The following is a 27,131-nucleotide window of genomic DNA, read 5'->3' as shown; positions in this document are numbered from 1 at the left end:
TAGTCTTATAACGTGAATATTTCGTAAAACCTTCGATTGCACTGCATGTTTTTACCATGCTTCAAATAAAGAAAGTTGTCTTTCAATCCAATAAAAAGCTTCTTCGTTTATATAACAAGATATTCTCAGTACAAGTGCTCTTACATTTAAACAATTCAGTAAATACATTGATATTCATGTAATATTTCCCAAAATAATTCAATACGGATGCGAAGTACAATGATTACTATTTCATATACGAGTTTGTAAAATTCTTGAACTTTTAATGAATGCTGGATATGTTTTCCTTCTCTTCATAGTTGTCTGTTTAATAGAATAGGCCAATAGAAAGTGTTGAACATCAAAAAAGCCAAAGGGAATAACAACCGAGAAGCGTGATCAATAACAACCACCCAATCCATCGACCAAGACGGTGGTTTGAACCACCTGTGTGTATCTTGCTGAGACGCCATGTTCCACGCTAAGCGTGGGGCGGCATCTGTCGGTGAGATTCGTCTCTCTTCTTCAGTTTGAGAATATAACGAAACCTGTGTAATTATTAAACACTTGTTTTTAGCAACAATATAGAATAATTCTTAACAAAATTTTCAAATGAGAAGTTAGCTAACTGAGTAGATCAGAAATAAGACACTTAAAAATAAGTAATTTACAAATAAAATTAGTAAAGATAATCCTGTATAACAAACTGACTACAAATAAATAATGTCGTAAACTAATATATCAGAATGCTAAAATATACGATAAATACGAGGCATCGAGTAATCAATTTGGTACCATTGCTACTCAAGTCAGACTCACCAAAACTTGTTTAAATTTAAGATTCTAAATTTTTGAAACTCCCAGTGACGATATATATAGCAATTATATTGGCATGTTTTTCATTAATAAAAATAGTTAGCAATAGAAATCAAGTTAGCAAAATATTAACAGAAGTTTTAGCGTTTGTGTTTGTTGCTTTCTTTGTATGTATATACATGTACTTACAAAACGACAGACTTTGATAACTTGCAAATCATATTAAAATGAAGAGCCGGTAACCTTGCAAAATCAAAGTGGGTTTATGAATAGTTTTCTTAATATATTTTAAATCTGTGTTCCGAAGGTGAAAAATAGATCAAAAGGTGCTTTCCCTACTTGGTGACAAGTTGGAATTATTTAGTAACAAACAAATGAACTTGTCCCCAGTGACCGGAAAAGTTTAAATTAGTTTATCAATTTTAACTATTTCATGGACTTTATTAAGGTTAATTGTAGTGAACTCTCGGGTTCACTCAGAGTCAAAACTCTGAGGTACTTATACACCCCATCATGAAAAGTAATTGTTGAGCAGCTCAGTTATGTTAACAGCCACTCAAGAATAAAATACGGTAAGCCTAGATTATTATTATTTATGTTACGTCATGTTTTAAAATATGGATGATAGTGTGATTCATTTCTAACAATATAGTTTACAATATTCTGTTCTCCAGTCATTTTAAAAGTAAGTGTTGAGCTTTGCATTCGTGTGTGGCTTTTCAAACAGGAGACAAATGAACGCTCGGATAGACATCACGAATCACAATATATATATATAAAACATTGAGTAAACATTTGTAATAAACGTTCAGTTTAATATTCCAGCACGTTCTTTACAAGGAGCAAACAAATACGTTTAAGTTTGTGTGTTTTTCTTCTAGCAAAACCACATGGAGTTATCTACTGAGCCCACCGCGAGGAATCGACCTCATGATTTTAGTATTGTAAATCCGTAGACTTACCACTGTACTAGCGTGGAACGTACGTTTAAGTAGAGAATTTCAAAGCCTACTTATAATGCAGTATTTAGAATTTAGATGAAATTTCTAGAAAAAGTAAGAAAGAATGTTTAAAGGAAAAATGATAAAACAAAATAGAAATAAATAGGGTTTTATTAACAAAAATACCTAATTAGTTGATTTTCAAACACAGCGGATGGTTTTGTAACGTGTGGTAGAAGTGATTTCTCTTTCTTCTGAAGAGAACGTGTGATAAACCTTCAACGTCCTCGTAATAGACTACTTTCTCTAGTGATCTTGGTAAACAGTTGCCTAGCAACTTGGAAAAAAAAAATGATGATATAGAGTTTTACATTTTTTTTTCTGTTTAATTACCAGCTGTTTTATTTTGGTAGTTGTTGTTCTAGAATATCTGAAGTCTGTTTACTTCAGGGAATAGGATGCTGGACTTTAACATTGTAAGTCCGTAAGTTTACCACTGATCCACCAATAATTTTTGTTTGTTTACAAGGCAATGTTCGGTTTTTACGTGGGATACATCGTAAAGTCTTTCATGTTGTTTGAACACTGCCAAAACTGGCACAGATAGAGATGTGTTTTGCTGTATTTTGCAACAGTTACACCTATAAAGCTGCATACCGAGAGTTGAAGCTTAAATAACAGTTGGCACAAAAACGTTTCATCAGCTGTCGTTGACTCTTGTTTCCTTATTCTAATTGTAAATGAGGGTATTGCGTGTGTAGTTGAACAAAGAGCGACATAACTGACTATCAATGCTCTGATCACCATGGGTATCAAAACTCGAATTTTTGGAGATGTAAATCCGGAAGCATACCTCTGGGCCCCTGGGAGGGAGTATTAAAAATATATTGTTTTTGTACATGGAGTTGGTCCGGCATGGCCAGGTGACTCGTAATCCGAGGGTCGCGGGTTCGAATACCGGTTATACTAAACATGCTCACTCTTTCAGCCCTGGGGGAATTATAAGGTTACGGTCAATCCCACTATTCGTTGGTAAAAGAGTAGCTCAAGAGTTGGCAGTGGGTGGTGATGACTAGCTGCTTTCTTTCTAGTCTTTCACTGCAAAATTAGGGATGGCTAGCGCAGATAGCCCTCGTGTAGCTTTGCGCGAAACTCAAAACAAACAAAGTAGGTGGAGTATTTTCAAAATTTCAAGAAAGTGTGGCATAAACTTCACAGATGTTGAAATAATCAATTGTATCGCCGATATATTTTCTAATACTACATTTTAAATGTTTCAGTTCATTTATAATTGTCATCTACGTTTTTTGTTGGTCTACGTTTTTAAAGTGTAAAGTTCCACGCAGAACTAAAAAAAGTGTTTGATTACCATGCCAAGAACGTTAGAATTAGAGGATGTTTTTAATAATATATTATTGTCCTTTGTAAAACGTGACATGTCACATGCCGCTATTCATCCGACTAGACCCAATAAAAATTAACAGATCGATGGTTGCTACTGGTAACATATAATTGATTACTCGCGAGAAAAGATAAATTTTGGCTTTTGGCTGGAATTCTATTTTCACTATGAAGTTGTTCTGTGCGTAACCTATTTTGATATCCTGGAATTACTTATCATCGTTATTTTGCTAATGTTTATTTGTTTGTTTTGAATTTCGCGCAAAGCTACTCGAAGGCTATCTGCGCTAGCCGTCCATAATTTAGCAGTGTAAGACTAGAGGGAAGGCAGCTAGTCATCATCACCCACCGCCAACTCTTGGGCTACTCTTTTACCGACGAATAGTGGGATTGACCGTCACATTATAACGCCCCCACGGCTGAAAGAGGCGAGCATATTTTGGTGCGACCGGTATTCGAACCCGCGACCCTCGGATTACAAGTCGAACGCCTTAACACGCTTGGCCATGCCGGGCCTATTTTGCTAATGAAAACAGTACGTAAGATTTCAAATTGTCACAGAAAATTACCAACTAGAAAATTAATTTTAGATGAATCAATTTATTATTTACCTAAATAAATCCAGGAACTGTTAACGTTTGTTAAATCCAGCAATTTACCAATAAAAAAAATCTAATAAAAATATTCATAGGATTATGCTTTTGTTTGTTTGTCCTTGAATTTTCGCACAAAGCTTCACGAGAGCTGTCAGCGCTGGTCGTCCCTAACTAATTTAGCAATGTAAAACTATACAGAAGGCAGCTAGTCATCACCGTCCATCTCCAATCCTTGAGCTACTCTTTTATCAACGAATAGTAGGATTGACCGTAAATTTATAACGCCCTCACGGCTGAAAGGATGAACATGCTGGGTCTAGGAGTAAGAAATTAAATTAATATTCAACAAATGAGTTTGAGTTTTGAATTCTTATTTGAAAGAACAATAAGTTTAGAGAAAGTAACAATGACCAGTGTGATTTTAGGTGGAAAAGGTCCCCCTTGTGTGACAGCTGTAAATATACGGACTTATGGCGCTAAAATACCGAGTTTGATCCCCTAACAGATGGACATATCAGTTAGTTCATGTAGATTTGCTCTAAAATAAACATACAAACAAAAAGAGGGAAAACAACACATTCAGTAGTTAAATAATTCACTTTCAAATGTTCTCAAGATTTGAAACGCAATAATACTTTACCAGGGATCCTTGTCCAGATTCAGGAATACTAAAAAGTGAGTTCTTCACTTGACTGCGAAAGTAGAGCTGACGTCGTTTGTCTAGAAACTTTACGACAACGAACTCCATCAAAGTGGCAAAGACAAACAACATACATGTGGCCATCCATATATCTGTGCCCTAAAAAAAAGAATTCGAACTTTATGGGCAGTGTTAAGGTAGACGGTCTTATTTATTTATTATTTGGAATTAAGCACAGAGCTAAACAATGAGCTATCTGTGCTGTGCCCTCCACGAGTATCTGCTGTGCCACTGAGCTGGTTTTATTTATTTACAGTGGCTCTGTTTACATATCATGAAAACCTCACTTGTGAGTAAATACCATTTGAAGAACCATCAGAGTGTAAAATAATGATTATTTTGTTGACTGAACTGTTAATTCCAATAATTATATCATTCAGAAATTTGTATATCAATAAAACCACAAAATGTTCAAAAACTTAAGTAGACAGTATTATATAATTCTGGCCTAAAACTAGTGTCTGGTGTCTGAACAGTGGAATTCAAAACCACTTTTGTGTTACAACTTGTTTTGTGTAATCAAACGATAAGTACAGAAAGATTTGGGTTGAACAAAACAAATCACAAAGCTTCACAGCCGTTGCACACTTTTTATGAAGTTATATTCCAAAACTCATACATTTAGCACAGTTATTATTCGTTCAAAAGAACATTCGTGCCAACCTTTATTCGTTTGAGTTTAGTATTTTTACAATTTTGTCGATATTTGATAAGAGCTTTCTACAAAGACCGCGTTTTCTTGCTACCAAATACATTCAGTATATTTCTAAACATCAAAACTAGTTTTCAAATTATTACATCATTTTAACGTAGGTTGTTTATATGTTTAAACAGTGATATGAGTGACACATGCGTGTCGTTCAAAGCAATCAATAATTATAAAAACAAAATAAAATAGGTTACTTACATTAATATAAGATGCTGGAGGGAGATCTCCTCTAATACCAGAAAACTGAGTGAAGAGGGACAAGAGACTAGTTACACACAAACTGACCCTTCCCGGGATAGCCTCAAGACCCATCCAAAAAGAAAACCAAGACAAAGTGACAATCAAAGCACTTGGAGCAAATATCTGAATCAGATGATGGGCGATCTGTCTTTCAAACGTGAACACCACAGATATCGTGGAATATGTTACTGGAAAACCAAGAAACACATTTTCTGGTAAAAAATAAAATTATATACAAGCTAATAACGAAAACTTACAAGGGATAAAGAAGAAATTATTACGTGTAGAATCGTCTTACACATTACAGTGATGAGGATGTAGCTGTTTTGATTGTTTGTCTGCTTATATGATCTGGTCAATAATATTTGATGAGATCCTTAAGAGATCTAAGAGTATGTATATCCTGGACAAGAATATTTAATGAGGTCCTGAAAAGATCTAAAGATATAGAATTTTTACTTTAACTAAATCTTGAATACTTTAAGGTATTTTCATTTTTTATTTTCACAACAGTACGATCACTCAAAAGTCGAGCATTTAATCTACTGACTGGAACTTTTTGTACTTGAATCCAACGCGAAGCATCCGATATGCTCGATTTTTGTCATGTAGCCCTACAGTAGACACTAATGGATCATACATCAACGTATTTTTCAGTTAAAAAAAAATTATCTTGTTCTTCAGAGTTAACTCAAACTATACACCATTCGTGGATAGTTGGTTCAGGTAAGGTATCCTCGTGACAAGGAAATAACAGTATTTGACAAGACATTTGGTATTTTCAACTCAAGTGGCACCGCATATTTTGTAATGCACCGACGATACAACTGTAAGAAATACCCCCAAGTTTCAGGCATAGCTTATCATAACGGGGTACGACTCATTTCAGATCTCTAGCTTATCATAACGGGGTACGACTCATTTCAGATCTCTTTCTGGTTGTTCCTGCTCTAAATCTCCGGTTTCGGCATATCTTTATATTATTATTGTATGAATATTTTGAGCCGAAAAGGGCTTTTACGTACTGTACCTAATAGCAATCAGTTTTTGATGGCATCACACTACCTATGAACGCGAAATAATGGTAAAAAGTAGTGCTGATACATTCCGTTCCACCATGATATTACACGCGCACGCACACACACACACACACACACATATGTATATCAGCTGTGTTTGTCACGTGGCTTGCTGACTTTCGTGTTCAAAATATTTTTAATATACTGTGCTGAGCCTCGTGTATTATAGCGTATACATTTGCATAACAAGAAAATATTAGATATTTTGTATTAGTATATATATTTGAAATTAATGTTAATATGTAAAACTGTTAGATAACGTGCTTGTTACTTACTTATGTCTTACTAATTACAAATTCCAGTCAGTCATGACGAATACCTCGATCCAAATGCACGTACTTACCATCTAGTGTGGAAATTAATTTATCTTGTTTTTGCAATTCCAAGTTATGTTGCAGTAGCTTTAGTTCCGGATTCTTTAGTAAGTTCTTGTCTTTATCTACCCATTCATAATGTACCATACTCGATGGATATGCGTCTGTGAAAATATGGAATAATTTAAGTTTGTTCAGTGCTGTTACATGAAAACAAACAACAATAACGAACGCAATATAAATACCGTTTAAATACAAGTTATATTAATTGAATACAGGTTAAACTAATCATTCGAAAATATAGATAAAGTAACATATTTGTTTAATCCTGAAATTTCCGACTTCTTTACATATTGTCCACTTCCAGTGGAGCCACCATACTGCATCATTTGGGTTGTTTTGAATTTCGCGCAAAGCTAATCGAGAGCTACCTGCACTAGCCGTCCCTATTTTGTGTGTGTGGTTTTCTTATAGCAAAGCCACATCGAGCTATATGCTGAGCCCACCGAGGGGAATCGAACCTCTGATTCTAGCGTTGTAAATCCGTAGACTTATCGCTGTACTAGCCGGGGTCTCGTTCCTAATTTAGCAGTGCAAGACTAGAGGGAAAGCAGTTAGTCATCACCACCCACTGCCAGCTCTTGAGCTATTCTTTTGCCAAAAAGTAGTGAGATTGACTCTCACTTGTGGGTTTGAATCCCCCGTCCCATTACATTGGTTGCTTCTTTTGGATGTAAAGGCGTTATAATGTGAAAGTCAATCTCACTACTTTTTGGCAAAAGAATAACTATAATTAACTAACTATGCAAGGCTCTCTCTTGCAAAGGAGATTTTAACAGAACCAAACAATGGTGTTCCCATCCTTGGTTCAGACTACAAGTGTGTATGTATACAAAGTTTCTTGTAGTAGCCAAAGATGATTGTTAAAGGTCAGAAGAACAAAATATATATACAGAGAAGAACTATGCTATAAACTAGAATTACTGCGCAATTAATGTTCTGAAAAACAGCGAAGTCCTAAAAATTTTTCACTTTTGTTTAAAACTGAATACATTTCGTACTTGTGTTGTAAAATAATCCTTTACTTTTTTTATTAGTGATTAGTTTGTTTGGCATAAATTGAAAATCACAAGTTACTACTTTTGATTATATCTTTTTACTAAGAACATGTTTTTAAAAATCACTCTCTACCATAATTAAACTCAATGTTTACAATCACATTAATATCATATTTTACTATTGTAAATACTATCATTAGCAGAGCCAATATTTTATCTTTCAGTACAGTATTAAGTAATTGTGGGTCCTATCATTGTTCACATCTGTATCACTCAAATGATAAAAAACTATGAATAACTGTTCCACTAATGATAAGCATTTCCATTTCAAATACACTTTAAAACAACACGAAGAATTATTACATGCAAATTACTCCCATGGGAAATAATATTTTTAATTAACTCTCATTTTTCACATCATTAACTGATACAAATTAAAAATTAAAATTTGCACAACTTAAAAAGGGTACAAAACAACAACACGTTAGTTTAGCTATTTGGATGACAATACCAACATTGAAGACCACAACAATGAGAGATGTCTTTTACAAGTTAAAAGTTAAAATGAAGTGGGGAGCATATGATTTACGCTAGTTTAGTTACATCGTACTAAGTAGTAGGGGCCCGGCATGGCCAAGCGTGTTAAGGCGTTCGACTCGAAATCCGAGGGTCGCGGGTTCGAATCCCGGTCGCACCAAACATGCTCGCCCTTTCAGCCGTGGGGGCGTTATAATGTGACGGTCAATCCCACTATTCGTCGGTAAAAGAGTAGCCCAAGAGTTGGCAGTGGGTAGTGATGACTAGCTGCCTTTCTTCTAGTCTTACACTGCTAAATTAGGGACGGCTAGCGCAGATAGCCCTGATGTAGCTTTGTGCGAAATTAAAAAAAACAAAACAATAATAAAATCTGATTTTTGTTGGGGTTCAACCTTCGTGTCGGACGTTTCTTATATCAAAACGTATCGTACATGTAAACAAACCACGCAAAATTAGAAGAATTACCTACAAATCAAAGCAGTTTGAAGTATAGAGTGGGTCACGTGAAGAACATTTTTACTACCACAAGCGAGTTAAAACAGAAGCACGTGGTAAAACCGCGTAATCTAAAAATAGATATTTTCTCTTTCATCGAATAAAACCAAAACTGTAAAACATACATTGAAATGCAACAATTTAACAATATAATAAAGAGCTTCTGTGAAAACAATATCTGAATATTAAACTAAATGAATAGCTTCAGTCCATAAGTTTTGACAACTTTTTTTAAAGTGTATCAAACGACTCTCAATTGAACTAGCAAATACATACCCTCTGAAGTAATTTTTAAATTAATCTTTACTTTAAGAACGAATATAAAATCCAGGTCATCACTCGGTTCATCAATTGCCAATGTGTTAACCTCATTTCGAGAAATTCTCCCCTCTTCAATAAGTCTAGAAAATTACAAATCGTATAAAACAAGACTGTGTTTTTTTGTTGTTGTGATGAACTGTATATTGTATGACTAATGTTTCAGTTATCTTTTAGTTGCCACAGTAAATTTACGTTTATATAGAATTTGAAGAATAGTAACACGGTTTCATATTAATTTTAGTGTATTAAACAACGTGTTTGCTGAATAAATTTGTAGAATAAATGCTGTATTTTTTCAAACCTTAAGCAGAAACTCGGATTCGTTGTGTTGAGTAAAATACAACACTTTAGTTTCACAAACCACCACTTTGTCAAAATATTTAGTGACCTCATGTCTTTTTCGAGCTTAGCGGAGCTATGAAAGTTTGAAAACTAAATTACTACTACTGGAAAAAACGTTCATGCAACTGAATAGAGAAAAAAAAAAAAAAGACAAAAAGTTGGTTTGTTTTGAATTTTGCGCAAAGCTACACGAGGGCTATCTGCGCTAGTCATCCTTAATTTAACAGTGTAAGACTAGAGGGAAGACAGCTAGTCATCACAACCCATCGCCAACTTTTGGGCTACTCTTTTACCAACGAATAGTGGGATTGACCGTCACGTTATAACGTCCCTACGGCTGAAAGGGTGAGCATCTTTGGTGTGACGGGGATTCGAACCCGTGACCCTCAGATTACGAGTCGAGTGCCTTAACCACCTGGCCATACCGTGCCCCCAAACAGAGAGAGATTTAAAGTTCTGTAACTTACAACTTCTTATCGTGAAAGGGCATCTTTGTATGTCCATAGGGTACTGTTTGAACTCCATCTGACACGCGACAACAGCAGCCAACCTTGGAAGAAAGCTTATGATGTGAGTGAAGAATGCTACTTGATGAAATAAAAAAAATAAGCTAAAAAAATTCAAATTCTCCATCTTCTAAAGTTAACCTTCCTATACAGCTTCGTTTTGATGTATACCGTATAAATGTTAACATAGTCTTCATTTATGTTTATGGAAAGTTATATTTAAAATAACATGTTTTCTTCTGGCCTTACTGTGAAACTTTAAGCTTGAACCATCATGCGTTTATTTTTCTGATTTTACCGTAATCTTCAAAATAATCATTATTTTTTGGGCTTTTCCTGAAACTGTAAACTTAAATATGAGCTATTACTTTCTGGCTTTAATACATATGATGGTCTAATCTTACTAATAATTATTACTTTCAATCATAACATGGAATTTAAAAAATATACTCATGAACTAAATAAAAATACACTGTCTTTTAATTGGATCGATTGTATGAGCCTTTCTCAAAGGATATTGACATTCAAATGCTACACATATAGATATTTAAATTATCATTTCATATAATATCTATAGGTTCTGTTACGATACGTTACTTTTTTTTCTGTTCCGTTGTTTCCAAAAGCAAGGCATTAATATTCAAGACACAGGATTATGAATTTGTCTTAAATTGATGTCTTTATACGAAGATGATAATGTTTAATGATAAATGTGTTAGCTAATGTTTGTTACAAAGCACTAATTTCCTCATGTGTTAAATCTTTTAGAAAGTTTTAAAACGAATTCATTTGGAAAAGAGAAGTTTCAGTTCTCTAGGTTCCAGTTTATAAAGAGCATCTTCTACCTGACAGTGTATTCCATCTCGCAGGTTTTAAGGCTCTTAATGGATATTCTTAGTGCTTTTGTAGAGGAAGCAAAGGATGGAATATCCACACTTTTAGCGTTTATGGCGTAAGTGTCGGGGATCCAAAACCGATCAAACTGACTTTCGGAGACAGCAATAGGATCTCCAGTACGGTTGTCAAAAAGTCCAATTTGATGCAAGTGAATTTTGTATTGTTCACAGAGTTTTCCTGTGACATTCCAGTTGTGCCACAGGAAAAAGTCCAAACGAAAATCCTAAAACAGAAAGAAAAAAAATATAGAACTCACTCACTAAAGTTTTTCTCTTCCTCCTGATTTCAGTTTGTATCTTAGTAAAAGAGAAGTTAAATAAAACAACCAACAACAAAGAGAATTAAGGTTACACCACGTTTATGTGTATATTGATTACACTACGTTTATGTGTATATTGGTTACACTACGTTCATGTGTTATTGATTACACTACGTTTATGTGTATATTGGTTACACTAAGTTTATGTGTATATTGATTACACGACGTTTATGTGTAATAATATACGTTAGTGAAATCAATTAACTTAAACATTTGCCAATGTTCCTGCAAATCAAACTTATATTTAACGAGTATGATTTACAAGGGCTCCTTTCATTTTGAAGAGAATAACATAATCTACTCATTGTACTTTTCAAATACTATGTAACATAATCTACTCATTGTACTTTTCAAATACTATGTAACATAATCTACTCGTTGTACTTTTCAAATACTATGTAACATAATCTACTCATTGTACTTGTCAAATACTATGTAACATAATCTACTCATTGTACTTTTCAAATACTATGTAACATAATCTACTCATTGTACTTGTCAAATACTGTGTAACATAATCTATTCATTGTACTTTTAAAATACTGTGTTTTCACAAAACATAAACACATAGAAATAAGTACTAAACATCATACTCATAATTTTCTTAGTATTCGTTCACATTTTCCCATTCAGTTTCAGCTATATTCACACCACATTTATTTTCATGTTTTCTCTTGCAACATCCATCCAACTTTTCTTTGGTGTTCCTCTCACAACTCTCTCTTTTACTGTCTTATCACCCTCGCTCCGACATACTGCTCTCTTCACATGATCGAGCCATCCAAGACGAGTATAACTGATATTCCAGTTCCACCTCAGTTTTATTTTTATTCTCTCCACTATCGTCTACATACAGAATGCACCATGTATATTTTTTTTTCTGTATGATTTCAGATATGTCCAGCACTGTTAGAAAAAACAATGGACTCAAAGTTGATGTTCGATGAACTCCCACATCCACTGGAAATCTCTCTGGATCTTCTACTACTATTCTTACAAGTGTTTCCGCTCCTTCGAATATGATCATATAGTACAGCGCCTTTTCTTAAGCTCTACCATATGAGTTCTACTAGCACTCTATCATAAGCATTTTCATGGTTGTTGAATACTATGTGCGTGTCTTTTCTCTTATTAAGTAATAATCTCAATTTGTAAGTCAAAAGGCATTGATTGAATGTCACGGGGAAGTATTCCTTCTAAGAAGCCCCCGATACCGGTGGTGAGCAGAGCAACTGTGTAGCTTTGAGCTTAATTCCAATCAATCAACCTTCTAAGCAAATAAGTTGTTGAAGCCTTTCTACCCCCTATTCAGTGGTTCGAAGATATCACAAAATGTCTTGATAATTCATTATGGAAGAAGGGTAGAAAGTCGTCATTGGTAGTGTTGATATCAGAAAATAGCACTGTCACTAATTTCGTGTGTTTGTTAGCATGGATATTTCTCACTTGAGTGTTGTTTTATTTTAGTGTTAACGAGTGTGGTCTCTTGTTGATCTATTTTTTTAACTCCAGTGGTTGTCTATAATTGATTACTGGGGAGGGTTGGGCCAGGTACAGTTTTATCCTCCCAAACTGTATAGCTGTTTATTAGTGTTCACATTATTTTGCATTCGTAAATATTGCGTTTATAGAAGGGCATTCTTTTGAATTACTTCATCCGACACATTTCTTAGGGTCCTCCATGACATATTGTTAATATTTGTACTTTATTAACACTTTACTGACATGCGATTGTCCTGCAAACTCACAATTCTGTTGTCAGTCGCACACTTTTATTAGCTTAACTTCCAAGAAGTGTATTTACATAAATGCCCTTTAATACACTCGCAATAGTTTATTCTAAGGATGTGTTGCAAATACTAGCTGTAGATGGCTTATTTGTTTGTTTTTTGAATTTCATGCAAAGCTAAGCTACTCGAGGAATATCTGGGCTAGCCGTCTCTAATTTAGCACTATAAGACTAGAGGGAAGACAGCTAGTCATTACCACCCGCCGCCAACTTTAATGTTACTCTTTTATCAACGAATAGTGGGATTGATCGTTACATTATAACGCCTCCACGGCTGAATCGAATAGCATGTTTAGTGTGAAGGGGATTCGAACCAGCGACCCTCAGACTACGAGTTGAACGCCTTAACCCACCTAGCCATGACGGGCCTATGTGGATTATGTATTATGGTTTATGTAAACATTTAACATTCTGTGTGTGCTTTCTTACAGCAAAGCCAAATCAAGCTATCTGCTCTGTCCACCAAGGGGAATCGAACCCATGAATTTAGTGTTGTAAATCCAAAGACTTACACTGTCTTTTCGGGAGACTCATTTAATGGGGAGAGGAAGTAGGTGCTATTCCATAAGGTATGAAGCTATTTAACTCAGTAAGTAATTTTTATACAGATTGATTGTCTTATGGTGAAGTCTGTCAGATATGTAATCTATGATTGAATAACTGAAGAAATTTCGATGTTGTGTTTCTTAGTCCGCGAAATCCTGTGGTAGTTAATATTTTGTTTTGTACATTTTCAAGTTAATATTTTTCATTTTGTTTTGTCAAATATCATAACAGGCCGAGCATCCTGACGTATGTTGTGTACATTTTAAGAATTGTGTTTATTGATGTATTTTTGTTTTGTGCTCGCAGACTTCTAACATTATTTTCGCGTTTTCCTGCGCTGTTTGTTACATTATTCATCTTTATACCAGTTTAATTTTGAGTGGTATGTTTATTCCTAAGAACTTTGCTGATGTGGTATTCTGGAGGCGAGTTCCTTGTAGATGTTTTGACATTTCGATTGACGTTAGGAAGAAAATTAGTTGTGTGTGTATTTTTTTGTACATTTATTCTTATTTACTTTATCTGGCAGTATTCACGTATTCTGTTAAGTTGAGATTGCAAGTTAACTATAGCTACTGCCGAAATTGGAGAGTTTTTCCAAATTGCTTCACTGTCTGCGAGGCACCAAGCATAGCCTTCATTCAGATCGTTGTGGGGCATGTCACTGGCATACACGATGAAATGTACTGTGTCAACTACCTCTACCAGTCTCAGGAGTAAAATACTCCGAGTAGAAAACTTTCACATTAATTCTGGTTTCAATCTTCCAGAAAGTTGGATAACCAACGAATAACAACCATGCGGTAGTTTCGTTTCAGACATATCTTATTACTCGTGTGTGCTTGAAAATCACATTTTATAATTTCCGCGTAAAGCTACACAAAGGATTATCTGTGCATAGCCGGTCCTAATTTTTAACTAGGGGTAAGTCAACTAGTTAACAGCACTCACTGCTAACTTTACATTTGTATGACAGAATACTGTGACCCGGCGGTAACTTTTATAACGCACTCGTGATCCAAAACGTTTGGAACATGTTTCTGTGGTAACAGACCCCGAACAACTCACAGTCAAGGCACTAAACCATTGCCCAACGTCCAACCTGTGGAAGATCAATTTTGTCAAAATACAAGCATAAGCAGAGAATTATTCGTTATTCTAAGGTTGGAAAACACATACATACTTAATGAAGACTTAGATAAACATTTTCTCTTGGAGTTAAGCTAAACTAATGACACAGAATTTTGTACAGTCTTGGGTTTACAAGTAAATTTGGGCTTTTGAATTAAAAATATTGGTTTTGTAGGTGATATTTTTATCGAAATCGACTGTTTAGTTTGAAACCGATTTTGTAAATCGTCTTAAAAATATTGGAGTTGCATACGTCGTGGCCAAGAAAAACATTACATAAGACCAAGGTAAATCCTGTAACATGAATATTAAAATATGTCTGTTACGTTCTAAAAATAAAATATCCGTTTGATGTTCTACTTGTTGTTATTTTTTCACACACATGTATTTACAAAAAAAGTTGGTTACAGGCTTACCATGTCAAGTGCGTTGATAGAATTGACATCTTCTACATAAAGTTTAGTTTTGATGCATACTGGTTCTATTCATAAAAAAAAAAACATTAATTAAAAAAGCGAAATATAATTTTGACTAAGTTTTCAGAGGTCTGTATTTTCTGATTCCCCTAGAGGAAACAAAAAATCAAAATTTTTGTTTCAGCTATGTTTTTATCCAAGTTCTCATTAAGTTTGTTAAAATAACTAAGTTTAAGGATTAATTTAAAGAAGATGCGAATTATTTTAACTATGGTAATTCCTCTAATCTGCCCCTGACAGGTTTCATTAAATTCAGTTGACACTTCTTTGTCACTTTGATAGTTTACCAATATATTTTTCTCACCTTGTTTCGTGTATGAATTTTAGTGCGTCACATCTATCACTTTTAACGAGTTGTTCGAACATATTTTTACTCAAGTACGTGTTAAAATGATATATAACACGCCATTCGTTATCTCAACATAACAGTTCTATAAATACTTCTTGCTTTTCCTGTTAAATACCAACGATTCCTAAATCTTTCTTAAATAACATGAGTTCTTTTGTACAAATACATCGACTTAGATGCCTATACATTTAAGGCTTGGAAAGCCTTGGAACAGTTTATCGTTATATCAATGTTCTAAAACCATCTATTCTTGGACAGTTTCAATACGTTACAGAGATAGATAATATCTGACTTGTCTACACATTACTTGTCTACACTTTCTTAAACTTAATCCTTTCGTCTACTTATTAGTACGAAGTCGAACCTTCCAGGGACTTAAATTTCAGTTGTTTATTAGTACTAAAAATATAATTTTTCTGCATCAGAGATTTAAGATTATCTTTGGGGATATAATCATATCTACACAATTAACTGTCCATTCTAAGCATCTTATAACGGATTCAATATTATATATTTATTTTAATATCTGTGTTTGTTTCAGTTTAATGTATGTTGTAGAAATGCATTTGAAAATATAACTTACATGCGTGAAAGTCCCGCCTGTTCTCTAAATTTGTAGAAAATTCTCGAGTATAAGAATCAATAACGTATGATTTACAAAAGGACTAGCTTGTCCTCAAATATTGTTATGAATCGAGGACCTGACTCTAAAGATTATAAAAGGTAGCCATTGCAACACAGAGATATAGTTTAATATTGCTGGTTTGTCGTAGAATTTATACTCTATACTCGGAATTTTAACTGTGATTATCGCTTATTAATGGGAAAACTAGAGATATTTGATTAGAAACACTTATAGATTTCGAACATTACAAGCCGTTGAACTTCAGAAAATTGACCTCGGGCCTTAGTATTTCTATGAGGATATTAGATATTTTCCTCGGTGAGAATTTATCTTGCAAATCGCGTGAGACCACCCAAAAAAGAGCTCGCTAGCTTCTCGTCAAGTGAATTGTATATGTGTATCGACATAGAATTAATTCGCTCATCGTGAACCGTCGATAATGTACTCAGTTACATACTAGATAGAAGACTCAATATTGTTTGTAATTTTATAAACCTTTTGTACATAAATTATTATTTGTAATAACCGTTATTAAGATAGTATTGTTGTTTGTATATTAAAATATATTTGTGTTAAGAAAGAAAATTGTGTGTATTAATCTTGTTGGTATATATAGACATGCAATTAACTTCTAAATTAAAATTTTTGGGCTATTATAAATTATAATACATAACAATATTAACAGAATATATATCTGATAGACAAATTAGACATGCGAGAGAAAGATAGTATTTACTAACACAAAACCATTTTTAAACATCTTGATCGTTTAACACCTAAGACTTGTTAATGTTCTTAATCATTAAACACACAAACAATTTACATACAGCATAAGAAAGCGTTTTATTTTCAGAATCATCTCAACAGACGGTAATATTTAAATTTTAAAATTAAGTTTTATAATTTATAAACAGCCCCTCGTGTTTCTTGTGTTCTGTAATGTATTTATTAAAAACAGAGACTCAATTCTCACTCAAACAATTTGTTTTGGTGATTACGCTCAAAAATAGGCTCAATGGATAATACATTACCCGAAGACAAGTAAGAAGGTCGCTTATATCTTTGTGACGCACATTCGAATGTTAGCTAATAGGTTGAAAATAATAAAACTTTATATCTGTACAAAATAATCAGAAAGGGCGGTAAAAAATATTCAACTTACTTCCCGCTACTGTTGGCGGCAAGTTGTTCGAAGCTTGATAGGCTGTGGGAACACCAACTTCTGTGCTTGGGTCTTCATTACCGTAAACGAAGCAATTTGTTTTGATCGAACTATAAAAAAACGAAATTCAGTTAAATATATATTTAGAAATGCGTGTAACGTACATTGTTAAATGTTTATTGCGAAATTCCCGCCTAATCCCTGAATTTATCGAAGATTCTCGAGTGTAAGAATCAACAACGTGCTATGTTGTATTAAAATACTTGTGATTGCCAGCATTGTTGTCAAAAACCTCGCCTTAAGTTTATAAACCGACTCGCCAAGAGATAGCCTTTATATTGTTAGTTTGTTACAGCTAGTATACTATAAAACTCGAAAATTATAACTGTGATTAACGTTTATTAATTGGGAAACTACAGATACTACACCAGGAACTTTTATATATTTCGAACATTAGAAACCTTTTACTTCAGTGAATTATTTTCGGACGTTATTGTTTCTTTGAGGACACTAGATATCTTCGTCTGTGAAAAGTGAGCTTGTAAACAGCATGAGGCCAGACAAGAAAAACCGTTAAGAGATCTGTACCGATCCTAACTTGCAATTCATTCGCTCATCGTGAATCATCGAAAAATATTCAGTTCCAGATTATATAAGAAACCCAGTATTGTTTGTAATATTTTTGTTTATAAATCACTATTTTGAATAACTTTTTGCAATAACCGTTATTATAAATTGTATTGTTATTTGTATACTAAAATAAACTTGTGTTAATAAAATTTGTTTGCTTAGAATCAACACAAAGCTGCACGAGGGTCTATCTATGCTCTGCCCACCACGGCTATCAAAACCCGGTTCTAGCCGTGTGAGTCTGCAGACATACCGCTGTGCCACTGGGGAACATGTTAAAAAAGTTGTGTATCTGTCTTGTTGGTAAATATCGTAAATGTAATACATATCGATATTCAATTAACTCATAAATTAAAATTTCCGGCTATTTTATTAATCATAAAATGTAACATAATAAACAAGACTTTTCCGAGTTAACTTACAATACGTAACACTCTCCTTATTTTAAATGTGGCATATGTCTGCAGATAACTAACAAATTTCAATTTCTTATTAATATTTCTTAAAAACACTAAACAATCGAACCTCATTCTTGTATACTAAGTCAAACATTTTGAAAATATTTTCTGTTATAGTCTGAGAGTGATAAAACTAATATATTTTTGCATACCTTTATTATTTATTTCTTGCCCCACAGTGACTCAGCGGTGTGTCTGCGGACTTACAACGCTAAAAACCGGGTTTTGATACCCGTGGTGGGCAGAGCAGAGGTAGCCCATTGTGTAGCTTTGTCCTTAATTCAAAAACGACAACAACGTTTACTTCTCAATGTGTATTGCGTTTAGGGTATAAAGAACATACTGACCTTAATCAGACTTTTAATTTATTATAATAAAGATGTGTGATTATTTCCAAATATCTAGGTTTATGTAATCATAGCTTTGAAAGTTTGAGTGAAGTTATATCATTTTATTTTCTAAAGCCACCTGGTAAATAAAACAAAGTTTTTCCAAAACTGTTCCAAATGTTTAAAACTTACACGCTTGTTATATTTTATTCAATCTAAAGTTACGTAAATCAAACTGCTATCCTTGAATTGAAAAGTGACAACAGTGCGTAGGTATTATTATACGTTGATAAATCCAAAGCGTCGGCTGAAAACACCTGAAAAACAGCTGAAAAAAAAACTGTCTTTACGTTAAAATAACTAGAACATCTCCAACAACTTTATAAACTTAAGATAACTGACTATGGCAAACTCAGCAATTGTACTAGATAGCAGAACGTTGAAATTATTTTCAAGTTATTAAAGGTACGTTTTCGCCATTTTTTTAAAAATATTATTTCATTGTTAAAACGATATGAATGTAAATTAAATAATAAAAATGTATTTTGAAAATAAATTTAAAAGTGAAATACTGATGTGATTGGCCAGTTAACCATTAAAACCTAACGTCAGACGAGTACTTGTTTCATTGCAATTTCTGTCAAAATTCACCATAAATAAAATCTAAAGAGAAACAAACTTCCATTTGATTGAAGAGCGTTCTACTAAATTTTTCGTTCTTATATTATACATAAATTAGCTGTTATTTTTAATAGTGAGAATTTCCATTCTTAACCATAGTAAATGGATCGCTTGAGACAAAAGTACAATGAAATGTCGTATAGAAATTTCAAAAAATAAATAAATATAATCACAGTCCTCTCAACAGTCTCCAAGTAGAAAACGTATATTGCATAACTTAAAAGTTTATTTTTATTCTTACACTAACGCAGTGGTTTCCCACCAGGGGTGGCCCGGCATGGCCAAGCGTGTTAAGGCGTGCGACTCGTAATCTGAGGGTCGCGGGTTCGCATCCCCGTCGCGCTAAACATGCTCGCCCTTTCAGCCGTGGGGGCGTTATAATGTGACGGTCAATCCCACTATTCGTTGGTAAAAGAACAGCACAAGGGTTGGCGGTGGGTGGTGATGACTAGCTGCCTTCCCTCTAGTCTTACACTGCTAATTTAGGGACGACTAGCACAGATAGCCCTCGAGTAGCTTTGTGCGAAATTCAAAAACAAACAAACAAGCCCAACTAGAGGTGCGAGATAGCGTTCCATAGGGCGCGAGATAACATTTCAGTTTATGCAACTTTTAGTTTGTTGTAATATTTTTTCTTTCCCAAATGTTTCGTTTTTGTTTATATATCATTAAAAACTAATTATAAAAATTTGTTTTGGCCACCTTCACCTTTATTCTTAAATAAATAATTACTCTGAGGGTGCGAGAACATGTTAATTTTATTTAGAAGTACGGGGCATAAAAAAGGTTGAGAACCACTGCACTGACATAATAGTCCATTATTTATACACACCAGACACACATGAAAAACATACACAAACAATCGTTTTTCTAACGTTAAAGATCAATTGGAAATTAATTGCTACTGATCTACGTAATCTTGAGAGTATTGCATTAAATGTAAAGTTTCCGATTAACAATTGTTATATTTTTTAATCAAATTCCAATAAAACATACATTGGGTTACAGTGGGAGACAAGCACGTCCTAGTATCTGTTGCAGGTTTCAATAATGGAAGAACAATTTTTTGTTGAAAATTTATTCACAAAAATACAGCATAACATGCGATTTTTTTAAAATGTCTTAACAATTAATACTCGTACGAATCTATTCATATCTGAATAGAATCATTAACTCAAAGGATAGAACACTGTATAAATAATGCATAATAAAATAAGATATGAATATAAAAATATGACAAAGACGAATAGAACTATCCTTGGATCTTAACGTTCAAGCATTTATTGGAACTGGTAATTTAATTTATTTAGCTCAAATTGAGGTAAACAAACAAGGTAAAACTCTCATCAAATTAGGTTTACAGATAAATTTGAGAAAAAAAAGTTTGGGGCAAAAATGCCTTTCATTGGGTTTGCAGTATGGAAAAATTGCTTTTAAAAAAGGTAAAATGACGAATACAAAAAAGTATGCGTGACTCACATGAATCGACATCGTGTTCTTAAGATAAACTGTCACAAAGAGATGTTTGATAAATTGAATAATGTTATTGTCATTATACCGCCAGGTGATTAGAACGCTCTACTCACTATCTAAAATTGGCAGGTTCGAGTCCCCATTCTACCATACATATTTATTTTAGCCGTGTGAAATACATAATGTAACAAAATTGATAAATTACTTATTACACACAAGGAAACTCATAAGTTAAAGTTAATGTACCTGGCTAAGAAAAGGGCTTGGTACAAAAATTTTAAGAACACGTTATGAGAAGGTACAGATCGTGTGTAAGTGAAAAGGTGTTAAACTGGTAACCCATGTAAAACTAAATGTAGGTAACATTGTTCCAGATTTATGTAAGTTTGTTTTCGACAACTACTTTTATAGAGAAACTGGAGTTACAGTGTTAAGTTATCGAAGTGTCTAAGTGAGGGTTCCGTCGTGCCACTATTTATGATACTGAAATGTTCGCGCGAACATCATCCTAGGTGACGATCTGATTGGCCAATCTTCAGCAATACCAGAATTTTTTACAGATCATAAGACATATCAGGTCTATGTAAGTGCGCCTAAGTAGCAGCTGTATTTAGAATTTTCGGGCAATAGATACACAGATGTTGTGTTGTTAGCATATTGAGAAGTAACACATCTTTTTGTCTACGTTGTTTCTGAATGATAGTATATATCAAAATGATTCTGATGTTTTTGTATCATATCTGTAACAGACAGCTCTCTGATCGTTAGTTAGGATATTGTAGCTTTGTTTAATGACTTGTCTATCATTAGTGAGAGACCCCAGAGGTACAGCGGTATGTCTGCGAACTTACAATACTAGAAACCGGGTTTCAATATGGATGGTGAGCAGAGCACAGATAGCCCTTTGTGTAGTTTTTGCGCTTAACTACTAACAAACGTTAGCAATATTAGGATGGACACTAAAGTTAAACGGTATTTTAGGGTTTGTATGCTAAGGTTTAAGATGTATTCTCGGTTTACGGAGTTGGTGCATTCGGCGGCTTTCTTTATTAAATGTTTAGGATGGAAGCAATTTATACAAAGAAATCATTAATTTATTATAATAGTTTTATTCATTGCTAAGTCTACACAGTCTCACAATTAGAAATGTTGAAATGATTGAAATGTATGGCGTGAGATGGAAGAATCGTAACTGAGATTCTAATGATTGATTTGTAATGAAATGATGTGCAAATCAAGTTATTTATAATATGATCCAAATAAATGACATTCTTGAAGGGTAATGCGACTGTACAAAAAATGGTACGTTTGTTGAGAAAATTGGCCGTTTAAAGATGGCCCGGCATAGCCAGTCGACTCGTAATCTGAGGGTCGCGAGTTCGAATCCCTATCACATCAAACATGCTCTCCCTTTCAGCCGTTGGGATGTTATAATATAACGGTCAATTCCATTATTCGTTGGTAAAAGAGTATCCCAAGTGTCGGTGGTGGGTGGTGGTGACTAACTGCCTACCCTCTAGTCTTACACTGCTAAATTAGGGACGGCTAGCGCAGATGGCCCTCGTGTAGCTTTGCGCGAAATTCAAAACAAACAAACAAACCGTATAGAGGTTAGAGCTAATTGGAAGAAGGAAAAAAACTGTAAAATTCTATAATTCACTCAATGGTGAGTTAGCTGTACTAATAATTTTATCAAAGAGTTGGAAGTGTAAAAGGATAGATCCAGAAAATCCGATTTTATATATAGATAAATTTTAAAAAATATAGGAAGGGACAATTTTGGTATCAACAGCAAACAATTTTATTTGTTGGTAAAACTCGCCATAAAATATGAACCCGTTCAGAACTAATACAAGATAGGTAAGATCTAAAAGGATGGGCTTGGAGTGCCTTGTGAAGATAACAGGACGTGGTTTAGCCATGAAGAATCAATGTGTGGAGTACTGAAATATAGAGTGTATGCGTTGTGTTTTTGTGTAAGAAGAAATTACACAACAGGTTTGAAGACGTTATCAAGGAAAGACGGAATTACAAGAAGAAGTAATTGGTCAATTAGAATCCATTAATTTATGAGTATTAGTAGAAGGACAATATTCTGAAGTACCGGAAATACTAAGAATTGAATTCGTAGTATCCGATAGCAATTTACCGATTTGGATCATATCTAACCGTTGTTTTAGTTTTTACGTTTAACACAGTAGTTCAAATATTTATAGTGTTACAGTTATCGGGAGGTTTAATTATGATGTCGTTTAGGTTCTAGTAAGTATATATGTAAATGGCCTAAGCATGGGCAACCCAGTATCACCAGTTCTAGCCAATATTTTTATGACACAAATTGAAACACAAGCAATTAACACAGCATTACATCCACCACTATACTGGTACAGATATGTAGATGACACGGTTGCGGGATTCAAATCTACAGAACACATACTTCCCAACAGAATACATCCCAACATTAGCTTCACATGTGAACAGGAAGAAAGCTGCGACTGTACAAAACAAACGCAAAACATCAATAAGTTAAAGTAAATATATCTCACGAATAAAAAATCACGAAACCTTACTTATACAACAACTTAAACCCAAAATAAACCAATACAAAGGAACACCTTTATACCTATAATAAAAATAATAAAATAAATAACATAAAATTATATATTCAAACATCTAAGCCCGCCCTCTACATTCCGACACTCAGTTACACAACCCCTTCCAAACATGTAGTCAGCTTCCGGTCAGTTACCTATTTCTTTCTTTATGAACCTGACGATGACCGAAGAAGGTCGAAACGTTGTTCGCTCCTCTACGTAAAATATTTTCTAAACCCAAACGAGCCGTTTTTACATATATATTTCTCTACAAGTGGGTTTTCTCGACATCACTGAGGTTCTAGTAAGGTTTTATGTTCATCATGGGTTGTATTACATTGTTTTGATTTACTTTGGAAATTTAATTTGTATAGAGTAATAATGAAGGTCCAATAGAAGTGACCAAATCTACTTCGTTTCCATTTAACTCTTTAAATCATAATCATGGTTTCAATTAGGACATTAAATATTAAAGATTTTCGTATTCTTACAGAAGAATCATCATATTGAAAGACAAATGCTCGCCACATTATCATTACCTGGTGAATTTATGGTTGTTGCTCAACATCAGGAGATTGGTTGTCACTGGTTTGGTTTGGTTTGAATTTCGCGCAAAGCTACACGAGGGCTATCTGCGCTATCCATACCTAATTTAGCAGTGTAAGACTAGAGGGAAGGCAGCTAGTTATCACCACCCACCGCCAACATTTGGGCTACTCTTTTGTCAACGAATAGTGCGATTGACCGTCACTAATAACGCCCCCACGGTTGAAAGGGCGAGCATGTTTGTTGTGACAGGGATTCGAACCCGTGACTTTCGGATTACGAGTCGAGTGCCTTAACCACCTGGCCATGCTGGGCCCAGGTTGTCACTGATGTGTTACACAAATAATTTTGTATGAACTCTTAGCTTTGTTTCCAAAAGCAGTTGATTTTAAGAACCTTTTAATGAAATCATTTGTGAAGGTGATAACATTAACAGAATTTTTAATTGGAACAAACTTGAGATCTTTGGTAAGTATTGATTATCACGTGTCAATTAACGATAAAGTAGGAAATAAATTTGTATTTTATTCAAGACTATTTTTGGTGGATCTTATGTTTTTGAATGCCTAGTTTACATAGTTTCGCTTCTTTAGCAGTGTTAAGGTGAATATCTTAAGTTGGCTGAACCTCTTGAGATATTATTAGGATTATGGCCAACAGTATCATTACGAGACAGAATTCTCAAATGGCATACGCAATGAACGAATGCATTCTAATCTTTATAAATAAGAACAATATGTTAAGTTAATTATATTAATTAATTACAGTGTTAGTCTTTTATTCTGACCAATAAAAGTAGCATGTTTTTCTCATAAGTTGATGACATATAAATATAACCTAACAATGATGTATTCTTCAGATTAAACATGTAGGTTTTAGTACCGTGTCACTGGAAGGCCTACGTTTATTACAAAACTCAAAGTTAGGACATCTTCAGCAGAGTAGTACATAAAAATATGTCTAATACTTATGATAAACGGGTTTGTACAGATCAGCCCAGAGTATAGTGACAAGCAAGATAAGATACACTCTATTAAATGCTTGTGATTTGCTGAAGCAGTTAAGACGTCAGATAATTAGTTAACATCCCGATGTGTATATCATCAAATAAAGCTTCAACATCCTAAGTAACATCTCCAAAATTTCGGAAACTTTTAAAGTTTGTTTGTTTTTTTTAATTTCGGGCAAAGCTAAACGATAACTATCTGCGCTAGCGGTCCCTAATTTAATATCGTAAGATTAGAGGGAAGGCAGCTAGCCATCACCACCCAATGCCAATTCTTGCGTTACTCCGTTACGAAAACAAATAGGGGGGATTGACCGTCACATTATAACGCTCCCGCAGTTGAAAAGCTGAGCACGTTTGGTGTGACGGGGATTCGAATCCACGACCCTCAGATTAAGAGTCGAGAGCCCTAATTACCTGGCTATGACGGGTCTAACTTTTAAAAAAATCTAATCTTCGGTTTACGGTTGTTTAAACTATAATATTTTTCTATGATGAGTTCTGGTATTAAACGAAAGGCCTTGTGGGAAGCGAAAGATGAATCTGTATGCTAATTTTATACATTTCAAATTTTAAATCTGAAATAGCCATATTAAATTACACCCTCCCACTCACACACACACAAATATCCTCGTCGATGAAACGGGCTTTAAGACACTCATAGAGGCATAATTTATTTTTCCGTATGTCTTAGCATGATCAGTTGGAAAACATATCAACAGGAAACACACTTCTCAGCTCGGTAACAGTGTCTCCATCTTTAAGAAATCAGTGTACAATGTGATTCAGAAATGTTCAGATGCACAGCAACAACAACAAAATGTTCTATCAGTATTAAAACAGTTTGGTTTTATTATTATTAATTAAGCACGAAGCTACGCAATGGGCTGTTCTGTGTTCTTCTCACCACGGGTATCGAAATCCGATTTTTATCCTGTAAACTTATTACTGAGCCACTGGGAAGTAGTATGAAAATGATGTGTGTGTTTGTTTTCTTATAGGAAAACCACATTAGGCCATCTGCTGAGTTTACAGAGAGGAATCGAACCCATGATTTTAACGTTCTAAATCCGTAGACTTACCGTTGTATATATTGAAAGAGAAACTGATATTTTTGGGCACTTTGTGTGTTATTCTTGAGTGATTATTTACAAATTGCTAAGCAATAATTCCCTTGTGTGTATTTTCTTATAGCAAAGCCTCATCGGGCTATCTGCTGAGCCCACCGAGGGGAATCGAACCTCTGATTGTAGCGTTGTAAATCCGAAGACATAGCGCTGTACTAGCGGGGGACAGCAATAATTCCCTTAACCAAAAGACTCAGAATTCCACGAATTTTTCAACTACGTTAAAATATTAATTATAAACATTTTATTTACTTTTAAGCGTTACCTACGTATATATTTTGTTCACAAGTTTTCCTCTGATCCCTTCAAGTGCCACTAGTTGAATCTGTGTCACATGTATTTAACTATAGAAAGCGATGAAGCCTACAGTTTCAGTCTTTTTAGAATTACTTATTATTCTGGTTTTTTTTTTGGATAAGATATAATGTACTGAGAGTTGAGTTTAATTTTTTTTTTATATGCTTGTCCTATGTTCCTTTTATTTTTACCTTCTAACTGTAAGAAAAAAAATATTTGTGATGTAGATTGTACTCAAGTTGAGAAAACCAAAAACATTTACACCTATAAATTATTTATACAGTGGAAACAAACTCACCCAATCCATATTAAACAGCTCACCAGAACTTGTACCCAGCAACGGAAGAAAGCGTTCATATTTAAGTTTTGAAAAACGTTTCGGAAGACATGGTGAAACTGTGACTATACTGGAATTTATAGCGTTGGCTTTCAAGATGGATTTTAACGTAACTTAACGTTTTTCCATCAGCTTATAATTTACTACTAAATGATCATTTTATTAAAATAATCTTGAATGAGGTGAACACTTTTATGGTATAAAGCTACTTGTTTCACGGTTTTTGGACAGTAGTGAACCTTGAAATATATTTTAAAAAATACTATCTTATAACATGAAACTAATACATATTTGACCGAACTTTTATAAATATGATAATGTGTCC

General features: G+C 34.1%; 1 protein-coding gene across 1 annotated transcript; it reads right to left on the bottom strand.

Annotated features, from left to right (window-relative positions):
* Positions 1-110: 110 nt before the first annotated feature.
* Positions 111-27,131, bottom strand: LOC143254511 (glycine receptor subunit alphaZ1-like). Its single transcript, XM_076509686.1, has 9 exons — positions 26,768-27,131; positions 17,329-17,438; positions 15,133-15,197; positions 10,880-11,154; positions 9,996-10,078; positions 6,805-6,939; positions 5,341-5,570; positions 4,374-4,532; positions 111-527 (listed from the first exon to the last, which is right to left on the bottom strand). Exons 1-9 carry the CDS (start codon positions 26,824-26,826, stop codon positions 294-296), a joined length of 1,350 nt encoding a protein of 449 aa, XP_076365801.1. The 5' UTR covers positions 26,827-27,131; the 3' UTR covers positions 111-293.

Source organism: Tachypleus tridentatus, chromosome 6 (assembly GCF_004210375.1).
Source record: "Tachypleus tridentatus isolate NWPU-2018 chromosome 6, ASM421037v1, whole genome shotgun sequence".
NCBI classification, from domain to species: domain Eukaryota; kingdom Metazoa; phylum Arthropoda; class Merostomata; order Xiphosura; family Limulidae; genus Tachypleus; species Tachypleus tridentatus.
Note: the sequence above shows the minus strand (reverse complement) of the source record. Positions and strands in the feature narration are given on the sequence as shown.

Coding starts and splice junctions, on each gene's coding strand:
- LOC143254511 (XM_076509686.1), bottom strand. CDS start 26,826: ATGAACGCTTTCTTCCGTTGCTGGGTACAAGTTCTGGTGAGCTGTTTA. Junction 11,155..15,132: donor CTATCAACGCACTTGACATG/GTAAGCCTGTAA, acceptor TTTCTGTTTTAG/GATTTTCGTTTGGACTTTTT. Junction 4,533..5,340: donor CTCCAGCATCTTATATTAAT/GTAAGTAACCTA, acceptor TCTTTTTTTTAG/GGCACAGATATATGGATGGC.